The 12,154-nt window shown below is 35.4% G+C and overlaps 1 protein-coding gene across 1 annotated transcript; it reads left to right on the top strand.

The window, feature by feature from the left end:
* Positions 1-1,895: 1,895 nt before the first annotated feature.
* Positions 1,896-6,827, top strand: LOC581533 (RNA polymerase-associated protein LEO1-like). The gene is made up of 3 exons (XM_795047.4): positions 1,896-2,033; positions 4,761-4,836; positions 6,433-6,827. The coding sequence occupies exons 2-3, from the start codon at positions 4,761-4,763 to the stop codon at positions 6,693-6,695; spliced, it is 339 nt and encodes a 112-aa protein (XP_800140.2). The 5' UTR covers positions 1,896-2,033; the 3' UTR covers positions 6,696-6,827.
* Positions 6,828-12,154: the final 5,327 nt, after the last annotated feature.

Here is a 12,154-nt window from a genome sequence, read left to right as displayed (position 1 = left end):
ATTCTTTGCCCAGGTCCAAAACACGACAAGGCTTTCGTTAGGCCTGATATTAAAGCAATTTTTTTTGTTATAGAAAACTATTCTCAAAGAAAGCAGGGAAACCATAGAAGCAGACTGATGCAAATTTGAAAGAAATCGGACAAGAAATAATTAAGAAGGTTTTAGTTGTTGAAAAGTTGTAATGAATATTCGTATTGGAACATCAAATCGGCTGAATCAGTCATGTCACTGCATGTGAAGCAGTGCATTACAATCTCCCCATATGTTCCAAGACACATAGTGATTAAAACTACTTTTTAAAGGAACAATCATAATATTGTGAAATGCTTAATAAATTGTTATTATATAGTACCAAAAGGAAAAAGGTACCTATGGAATCCTTATAGGAAAACAATAATAAATTGATGATATTTCTGTACTAGAGTACAGTTTTGCAATGAGCTTTCCTTGTTTTCCGTCAGAATCCACTGACCTAATTGCCAAATAGAGCGCAACCACCTTTTGTTGAATATAACAAACTATCGCTTATTTGCCACCAAATAAAAAACAGGAGGTCGATTATTATTAACCTTATTCGTATCGATTAATTTGTTTTTTTAACCTCGACCGCTTTTTTAAAATCAAACACACAAGTTTATAGAGTCAAAATATTAATTAAGAGGTTATTTCTTATTATCACCATTATCTGAATTACCTACTCAAACATTTCGACCACATTTAAAAATATTGTCGTTTTGACATTGTCTATCTAGAGTACACCTTATTCTCACAATCGATTCATGAAAAGAGGGCATCTGTGTATGTATTTATACAATTGGGATGACCGAGCCTCCTCCTTTTTCTCTGGAGCTAAGCTGTCGAATAACCTTCCATGATATACCAGGGGCGCCAAGTCTATATCAACGTTCAAGACTGTCTTGTTCAAAGCTTCGACATCATCTCAACGATAACACTAATGCCAACAAATACTAATGGAAAATAATCTTAATTTGAACTAGAAATTTAATTCGTCATTAGGACGAATTAGGTGGTCTGTCTTCACTTCTTATGAGAGATTTGAATATTTACTATATAGAGAAAGGGAGAAGTTATATAAACATGTAAACAATGATGATGATGATCATGATGATGATGATGATGATCATGATGATGATCATGATAGTAAGGTGATGATGATGATGATGATAATGATATTGTTAGAGGATGATAATAACGATAATGCTAATGATGATGATGTTCATGATGATGAAGATGATGATGATCATGATCATGATGATGATCATCATCATCATGATAGTAATGGTGATGATGATAATGATGATAATGATATTGTTAGATGATGATAATAACGATAATGTTAATGATGATGATGATAATGATCATCATGATCATGACCATGGTCATTATGATGTTCATGATGATGATGATGATATTGATGATGATCATGATCATGATCATAAGCGTGATCCCGACATCTGATTGAAAAAATGAGGGGACATTTTATAGATAGCATATTGTCTCAGCTACAACATACTAAAAAATCAACAAAAACCAAGCAGAAATAACGGCGATATTGCTCGCAAAAGACAGGAATGTAGAATCCAGATTTGAGAAAAAGTCATCTCCCATAGGGATTACACACAAAAAGTAATGGATCAAGTGATAATAGGATAATAATAAAGTAAATATGGTTGTTTATTACGTTATTTGCCATTCCTTGACCGGAAGGTGGATGCGCAACAGTGGGGCAGAACAAATGGCGATGAGAGTCACGTGGTTTCACGTATCCGCTCGAAACAAAAGCTGTTGTGATTTCGAGCTTGACATGGTCAATACTCGATACGGTCACGAAACTAGGACGTCATTTATTTTCTTTTTGTGTGTAATTCATTCAAGGCATTTTACCGTTCAAACTGTATAAATAGGAGCTGGTTTTAGGACACTGCTAATTTTTCGTTATTAGTCTTTGTGAAGCTGCTCTTCACTTCGTGTCTCGTTTCCTGTTTCATCAGACGTTAACAACTCAAAGCATCGTAAGTAAAATATTCGAGTATCATCAGATTGACTTTTTAATTTGACTTGATCTGATTTTGATTTCATTTGATTTGGCTTGACTTGACTTGACTTGAATTGACTTGACTTGCCTTCATTTGATTTGATTCGGCTTGAATGTACTTAAATTGACTTGACTTAATTTGATTTTATATGATAATGTATGATCTTATTTGGTCTTATCTGATCAGGGCCCCGTCTTATAAAGAGTTACGATTGATTCGGATCAATCAAAACTTAAAATTAATCGCAACTCCTATCTTTTAAGTACAAAGTTGCGACTAATTCTAAGTTACGATTGAGTCAAATCAATTTCTTGATGACACAGGGACCTAATCTTATATTATCTGAATTAACTTTATTTGATTTGATCTGTTCTTGTTTAATTTGATCTGATCTTGTGTGAGCTGATCATATCTGATTTGATTTTACTTTCGTGGATTTGATTTGATCTTAAGTTATGATAAATCATCGATAATTCTCCGCTTCGTTTTGTCATGGACCCACTGTATAATTTATGATGACGCGTAATAAGCGCTCAATTAACTAATTACGCCCAACATTAATTTGCGTGGAGTGCATTTTCAGATATGGCACCAACGACTCCTATTGGTTAACCTACTTATTATGTTTATATAAAAATAGATCTTGATTGGTTGGGTCCACAAAAATGGGCGCTTCAAAGATTAGATAGGAGCGGTCCTTCAAGAGATAATATAGGTATTATTTAATTTTCAGAATACCAACTTACAACAAAATATTAGCGTTGTATTATGTATGGAAGATACAAGAAATGATAAGACAAAAGTTACAACAATTTTTGAAATAACGCCCACGAGTTCTCTTTGGAATAAATAATTTAAAGGTAAAGACCAGTATTCGAAACGCCCCAATTTCAAAAAAATGAAATGGAAGCTCTTATTACCAATCATGTAAAAGAATATGTTTTGACTAATACATGATGATACAAATTTTGCCGGGAAACCGCCTACTAATTGATATATTTGGTAAATTAGTTTATATATTGGTGTGTGAGAGATAAACGCACGTGTCGCGCACGTGTGCGTAGTCCCATATACATCTTTTTGTGTACAGTGCTTGTAACTTTACGAAGACTGGACCAAATTTCTTGTCATTTTGATGATTCCAGAACCTTGCAGTATACACCAATACTTATATGCTAGATGATCAACCTTTTCTGATCGATTCCACAACGTTTCTTTCACAATGCAATCGCATGACCATAACTGGTCTTTATTTTTAATGATAATGTTGATGGTAACTTTGTCAATGTAATTTACCATTTGTTTGCTCAGGCTAAGTCATGTGTAGTTTCTTGTTCAGAAAAGTCTTCTTTATTTGATTGTAACATTGATGTGCGACAAGGAGAACATTTATCTCCGATGCTTTATTTTTTATTTTAGTGACTTTAAACAATTAATTTGCAAAACAAAAAGTTTGGAGGAGTAGATGTTCTTCCTGCCAAATGTATTGGTCCAGCTTCGTATCAAAACTGCATAGATGTATATCTCAGGCTTTTACATTACTGTATGCAAACGATACGATAGTTCTTGCACAAACTGAAGGTTATCTTCAACTTGCTCCTGATACGGTATCTGATTATTGTACAAATTGTTTCTTCAAGGCAACACAGCTATTGAAAAACAAATTTGTTGTCTTTTCTAGTGGTAAAGCTCGAAAAAAATCCGTCGTTATTAATAATTTTATTGAATAACATTAATTCGATTTGAATTGTATTATGAACAGTTTTAAATTGTCGAATTCAAACTGATTGTAAACTTCTCCAATACCTCAATGTGGGTAACATGATAATGAATTTTTATTGTCATTGGCCATATAATATGAGGACGCAATTTTAGCGGTATAGTTAAAGAGAAGTTTGAGTTCTGGCAAGAAAATCATTTTTGAGCGTCATCGTTGTATTATGCAAATGTGGAAAAACATCAGATAAACAAATGTTTCCTGAAAAGCATGGCTCTTCAAATACCTTAATATTCTAAATGTGGCATGTAACATCATAACAACCGGGACGGATTTTGATGCCACATGTTCGTGTAGTCCCATATACATCTTTCTGTGTACAGTGTTTGTAATCTTACCAAGACTGGGCCAAATTTCCTATCATTTTGATGATTCCAGAACGTTGCAGTACACACCAATACTTATATGTTGGATGATCAACCTTTTCTGATCGATTCCACAGTGTTTCTTTCACAATGCAAACGCACGACCAGAACTGAACTTGATCTTTAACAATGGGTACGCGCAGTGGGACACTAGATTGGGAAATCAACATGTGAATCTTCAAAATAAATACACTTGAAGAGCCATATTTTGTTAAGATATCTCATTTTAAGAATGATACTGTGGATGCAGTATATCATCAAATTACTGACTGCTTATTTTTTCGGGTCTCGGTTAAAACTATAGGTCCTCGGTGATCTCGAGACTGCACTTTACTGCTCGACTTCGTGTCGCTGAGTTACGAGATCACATTGAGCAATATATGTCGCATCCCTCTCAAGGCTAGATAATATTATATTATTATTATCATCATTATTACCTCGACAGTAACATTAGTAGTAGTAGTAGCAGTAGTAGTATAATATCATCAACAGTACATACTACAGTTATTAATGTTGTTGAGGCTTATGTTATACATTTATTATTCATTTGTTCTTCAACAGATGAACACTTTCAAGATGTCGATCATTCTCATCGTGTCTCTCTGTCTCTTGATGACCATAGGACAATCTGAAGCACGTAAGTAGTTCACACTCTAATAAATGCCCCTTGTCACACGGCTTACTTCGAACCATCGGGTCATCGCGTTCGTTGGCTGGGTGGTCGCGTTACACAACTTTGCGTGAAACATTAGACGACTGTTCGTAGATTTGCTTTTAATAGGGTTTTCACAAAGTGTCGGGTAAATTGGAACAGGCGATTTGTAGAAGAGAGGTGATTATTTCACAAACATTAACCCCGTCAATAAAGTGGCATGTTTTCACAAAAGGTCGGGTTACGCGACCCTCGACCCGACGCGATGACCCGATGAGGGAAGCCTGGTCACACAATTATGACGTTGTGAAATGTCAAAGTAGCACTATTTCACTTATTAAATGAGAATGCCTAACAGCATGTTCAAAGTTGACGTGAGCTCACAGTGGTTATGAGTCGGATTGGCTTGCCACCGGGAAGCGCTTTTTTTTCCGTACCGCTAATGCGCCGTAGAGGTTATTTTGATGACTTGAATAGAGGCAACATCCGACACACAGTACCGTGCGATGAGCTGAGGCGTACTTAAGTTGATCTGGCGTAAATTCTAGGACTAAGATTAGGTTTATTTAGTCTAGGTTTTAAGGTTAAGGTTGGGGTAGGATTTAGGAATAGGATTAGGGTTAGGGAGACATTAGCTGAAATTAGCAATCGAAAATAATTTAAACCCCTAAAACCAAGGATAACCATTTGCCACTCGTATAAATCTCACAATGGAATAAATCGAGAAAATTACAAAGAAAGATTAAAGTTAAACCCGAATAAATCTTTATGAGAACACAACACTTAATGACTTTTGCCAACGATACTCAGAGAAACGCACGTTTAAAAGTGTAAATAAAGCCACACACAAAACTGTCGGCTGATGTGTTATGATCTGAAAACGTGACAAGATCAGTGCGGCGGTGTGTGTCGGATGTTGCCTCTATTCAAGTCGTCGAAACAACCTCTGCGACGCATTAGCGGTACGGAAAAAAATGCGCCTCCGGGAAGGTTTGAAATCACCTGAAATTTAGATGTTATTATTCTACGACTATTCAGACCTAGTTTGATGGCTAAAATTCAACCCCTTTTTATTTTTATATATATATATATATATATATTTATATATAACAACAACAAAAAACGTCATTTACAAGGCTCAAGAATATTTTGTCTTACAATCGCAACTTTTTCCAAAATTGTATTGCAGTCGGATCGTATAGTGTGCCCTAATAAAAAGACGCTACGTGCAAAAAATGTCAGGGTAAAAAAATAATGTAATGTGACTACGTATAAGACCTTTGTTGTGCGTTATATTTATTCGTTCAATTAAAACAAATTAAAAAAATGAAAAAAAAATATATATATATAAACCAAGGCATAATTATGTGAAAAAGCCTAATAGTGTAGTAAACTCGGCAATTTGTTTGTCATAATCATTCAATACATTATGTTTGTTAAAAGAAAAAGAAATACTTACCACACGTGCTTATTTACATGAATAAGCGAAGCCATGTAACATTTAATTTTCACACATACATTACACGTGAACAGACAGAAGATCCCTGACTTATGTTGTATCATTATTTCTCTATACCTCAGGCAGGTACGGCAAGAAGAACATGAGGAAGATAGATGATGGCGGCATGGAAAGGGATCGGGTGGAGCGATCTTTAGGGTCAGACTCAAACTCGGCAGGTCGCGAGAAGCGATCTGAATCAGGCTCAGACTCGGCAGGTCGCGAGAAGCGATCTGAATCAGGCTCAGACTCGGCAGGTCGCGAGAAGCGATCTGAATCAGGCTCAGACTCGGCAGGTCGCAAAAAGCGATCTTTAGGCTCAGACTCAGACTCGACAGGTCGCTAGAAGCGATCTAGTTCAGAGAAGGCTAATGGCGCTGCCTCAAAAGAATCTGCTTCTTCCAATGAGAGTAGATAGACCAGGTCCGGCTTCGGGCGTTCTTTGGCGACGTTAAAGCGATGATTTATGATTCAAATTCAACAGATTAAAAATAGATGTTAACAACTTTGTGTTGGTCACTCTCATAATATCTGTGATCTATACTTTAATTCTGGACGTGTACGTTTCTCTTTCGTTCGTTAGTTTAATTCTACTATTTTCAAGTGAGAAAAACACATATATGTCATAAAGGAGTTGGTCTTGTATTCCATTAAGGCTGGAAATGGATCATTATGCAAGGCTTTTGTAAGACATACGTGTAGTTCAGATCCTATTTTCTTCCCGATTAGCACTCGAGGCACACATGTGAGTGTGTTAATCAGCGCTCCTGGCAGATGAAAGGTTATTCAATACGATTATTGACGTAATTCTATTTATATGTAGACAGATAATCAGATATATCACTAGTAATTTCATTGTAACATTATTTTATTATTCAAATTAAACAATTAAAATGTGTGAGATCCGAATTGGCAGTGCCTTTTTTGCATGCTAACTCTTAATCTTTCTTACACAAATGATTACAGTGCAGAATCTTGTGAGTGTTTTTCATTCTTGATAGATTTCTCTTTAAATGTAATCTACATGTAGATTTGATTTGATTTGATTTGATTTGATTTATTTATTTCTGTTTGATTTTCTTTTTCTTTTGCATTTTTACAAATATATAACAAACAAATATTGCAAATTTACACATGACAAAAGAATATATGTAGAATAAGATAAGGCAGGGTGTAACTAATCGAGAACATCAAACAGGAGGGTTGACAAAATAAGCAAAGCTTGATAGTATGACTACCCTCAAAGGATACATAATAATACAAATATGGAAGAACAAAATATTGGTAAAAAGGGGGAAAAGACAGAAAAAAGAAGAGAAAAGAAAGAGGGGATGCACATCAATATTCACAGACTTATGTGGTAGTTGGATTTCAAATTGATATATAAAGATTTTAAATAAGAAAAGAAATGCAAATTTGAATACTGAGTGGCCAACTTGGGATACAATAGAATGAGAAGACTCTCAAGGTTCGGACAGTAAGAATGTGAAAGTAAGATCAGCCAGCTGGTTTTAAACATGATCGACTGCATTCCGAATCAAATCATATTCAGTTTAAGTGTTTTATTTTTCTTATGTAAGCACAGACATTTGAAATTAATAGTGTTGCAGAATGTTTTCTACTTTACCTCTTCTTTTCCCCTTTTTACTTAAAAAAAAAAATCTTACCTTCTTTATAATATAATCGTCATTATTTCCATCATTGATCTGTTTTTAATGTTTTCTGCGTCTAGAATACAATACAAATTTGTGAATCATAATCATGATTAAATCGAAGCTCAAAATATCTTTTTCATTTCCTCAGTGTAACTTTGTTTGTATTTTATTTGAATTACTACATTTCGACAACGGCAAAGCCTTTAAAGCGCTCCGCATGCTATACGCTCTGACTGCGATCTGTTTTTGGGAAAATTTATAATCGCATTTGATATGAACAATCAAAAATGTAAAATCTAAATGACAGACGTTCTGAATAATCATATGATTAATAGATTTTAAATTTCGAAAGAATTTCACGCTTCCTTGGAGGAAGAATAGCTAAATCCACATGACGTCAGAGTCAGACTAGAAGTAAGGGCGATGATACGAAGCCGATTAAAAAACAATTATAACTGGAAATGTTAAAGTTAAACGCACCAAAGGCAATGTTGCTATAATTCTTTTCATTATTTAGAATTTAAATCGGGAGATAATATTTGTTTTGATTTTTTAATCTAATATAATCGCCATTTATTTGTAAAATTAGATCGCAGTATTATCGTATAGTGCGATAGACTATGTACTACATTTGCATTATAGATAGATATATAGAAATGGATTTTATTAAAAAGATCATCGCAGCCAATAGCTGAATTGCGATCCATTTCACAAGGATATATACAATACAATTGCAATTCAAATTGAAATAACACAAAATATGAATAAAAATATAGATATTTCATAAAAATTCATTGATCAAATTCAAATTTTTGTTTAAAAAAGGAAGAGATAGGGAGAGGTGTAGAAGAGGGAGAGTTGGAGTGATGACAGAGAGAGAAAAAGAGAAAAAGAGAAAGAACGAGAGAGAAGGGGGGCGAAAGAGAGACGGAAAGAGAGATAGAGAGAGAGAGACAGAGAGAGAGAGAGGGAGTGAGTTGAAGAGGGGAAGATACAGACAAAAGGTACCTTATCATTACAGATGAGGGGAGATGGCAAGAAATATTCAGCAATGCAGAAAATTGAGATAAAAACTATCATTTACATAGTTCAATCATGGACTGTGAATTTCTAAAAATACAATTTATATCGGTATTACATTTTATTCAGAAGATTTATAAAGTAAGGAAGAGAGCTGCACTGGAAGCGTTTTGTTTTACATTGGTATCGTTCAAACTTTGATTGAGATCTTAGAGAATAAGTGCTTTGTTGTCTAAGAAGTAAACATTCTTTAGATAAGGGAGTTTACAGATACAATCTGCGCATGGGCAGATAAAGGTCATTTGTACCAAAAAGGTAAAACCCACCGGAGATGAATACTGGATATGCGCTCATGAAAGTTATGTATTATTCATTTATGCACCAACGGTACATTCTAAGATACGCAGGTGGAAGTTTTCTTTTCAAGAGGGCAAACAAAAGGTATTCATGAAGCACATCTTGGACTTTGGCAGTTATTATTTTAAGATGCTCAAAGTGGAACTTCTCCATGTGTAAAAGATCTGTGGATATTTGGGGTCATTTGTACCATGTGCTATCTGTAAACTCCCTTATTGTGGGTGTTTGGCAAGAGCATTGGCAAAGTCCATACATAACTGCTCACGTCTTGCTTTTAATGAACGTAGATTGCACGTTTCCAATACTGCTTCATACTGACGTCCTAAAATGATTTTGCAAGCTCTTTTCTGCATACGTTTTAAAGTATATACATGAGTTTTTGTTAAATTACCATTGAAAACCGGTACCCCATAATCTAAAATCGAACGAATGTATCCTTTATATATAAGTAAAGGGTCATCTACAGGCAATCCATACTTCTTAAGGCAACGAAACATAAACAACTTCCTAAAATTATTCCGAGGACTTTGGCTTAATGAACATAAATTAATTCTTTGTCACCAATGGAAATTGAAGTTTGTTCTACACAATTTTTCATAAATGTTATAACCATAGAGAAACACTTGGACGGATTCAATGTCATATTTTTTTTAGCTGACCATTGGTATAGATCAGTGACTGCATTTTGTATTTTAGACTGAGATGTTACTTTTCGGCTTTCTACAATCGTTAAGTCGTCAACATATTTATTATGTATAACCCTACAAGTTGTATTATATACATTAACAGGACATCATGAAAACTGGTATATTACCCTTAACCTTAAATTCAAAACAATATAACTAATTAAACTAATGACAAATTATTGAACCTATTGTTTCTGGGGAGGCCTTTAAGTTTCCTCTGCCTGTAAACGTACGTAGAGGGCAGTAATTATATTGTTCAATCTTCAACAAGACAAGAAAATGTCCTGCTAATGACAATGTCTACTTAATGACTTATTTTTTCACTACAAATGTCCGTCTAATGACGCTGTAAGATCAACAAGATATAAACAGCTAGACAGTGCATTAATATGATACGTTCGCAAATATACTTTGATAAGAAATTTATTTTTCTTCACATGAAGATTTGGCACAATACACGCTCTTGCCCATGAAAATGGAAAATAACTTGTTCATCTTTCCTAAATGAGAATATCATTTATTATACACATAAATGATAAGGTTTATATATCACAATGTTTATCTAAAGAGTCGGAGACATTGATTGCTCAGCTACTGAGAAGATACGATCCATAAGTTATCCATAATAAACGATATTATCACAATTATTTCATGATAAGATGTAAAACAAATAAATGAGTCCAAATTTATGGGAACAGTGTAGTTTCGTAAAATCTTACAAACTTAAGAGACAGACTAAACGTAGTTGAGTATGCATTATAAAACTATTATTACGTGGCTGAAGAAACATTGGGTGAATAGTAAACAAAAATGAAAGTCACGTGATATGCCTTCAGCCACTCAAGTGACTAGAAACTGATTCTAGGTTCCACCACGATATATTTGCATAACACAGTGTTCTTTACCAAAATGAAGGCTGAAACTAAGATCAAAGATTAAAGTGTTTGTGTTTTGTTTGTTTGTTTGTTTTTTCTTCAGTTGGTGGTACAGGAAATACAAATATATTCAAACTAGCTGAGCTCAAGGAGAGCGCTAGAGAAGATACGTGTAAACACCATTACGCCTCTCAGCAGACGATTCCAGGATCATTTTCTCAAGCACAGCTAGTCGTAGTCCATAATCTGGACTGTTTGATTTCAATCTCCACCACACCAACGCAATATGCGACCTCCCCCTTGCTGTCAGCCGAAGATGGCGTGATCATTACATTAGGACGGGCTTGTGAGCGTATTGATAACGCCATCTTCGGCGGCTTGAACCGGCAATATTCTGGACTAGGCTAGTCCACGCACCCAACGCCCGAAGCCGCGCGACGGGGCGAACGAACAGCACCGAATAAGGGAGTTTACAGATAGCACATGGTACAAATGACCCCAAATATCCACAGATCTTTTACACATGGAGAAGTTCCACTTTGAGCATCTTAGAATAATAACTGCCAAAGTCCTAGATGTGCTTCATGAATACCTTTTGTTTGCCCCCTTGAAAAGAATACTTCCACCTGCGTATCTTAGAATGTACCGTTGGTCCATGAATGAATAATGTTACATAACTTTCATGAGCGCATATCCAGTATTCATCTCTGGTGGTTTTACCTTTTTGGTACAAATGACCTTTATCTGCCCATGCGCAGATTGTATCTGTAAACTCCCTTATACATGCGGATGGTGAGGGTGAAGCCGACCCCCAATCATCAAGCTCCCCTTACTTTTGATTGACATTAATTTAGAGGGAGGGGGGGGGGACACCCTTCGATACGCCGCTGCTAGTAAAAAGAGATAGATTTGCATGTGAGTGCATTCATTTGTTTATTCATGGAGCCGCAATAATAGTCCCCTTATGTGGGAGGGAACTGATTGGGGATGCGTACATGAGCTTGACCTATGAACAAGGGAGCATGCGCGGGTCACAACTACCACACCACAACTAGCTATGGTGTTGAGCCCCTTTCGCTCTCACAGCAACACACACGCATATTTTGTTATGTAAACATATCTTTATGAACCCTCATTTCAAATCGCCTTATTGTGAGTTCATCGTGGTACTGGTCATGGCGCACAGATTCTCTATCCTTTTTCTTTCTTTCT

The sequence above is a fragment of the Strongylocentrotus purpuratus genome, unplaced genomic scaffold, assembly GCF_000002235.5.
Source record: "Strongylocentrotus purpuratus isolate Spur 01 unplaced genomic scaffold, Spur_5.0 spur5_scaffold_1, whole genome shotgun sequence".
Taxonomy (NCBI): Eukaryota; Metazoa; Echinodermata; class Echinoidea; order Camarodonta; family Strongylocentrotidae; genus Strongylocentrotus; species Strongylocentrotus purpuratus.
This window is presented reverse-complemented; position numbering and strand designations above follow the sequence as displayed.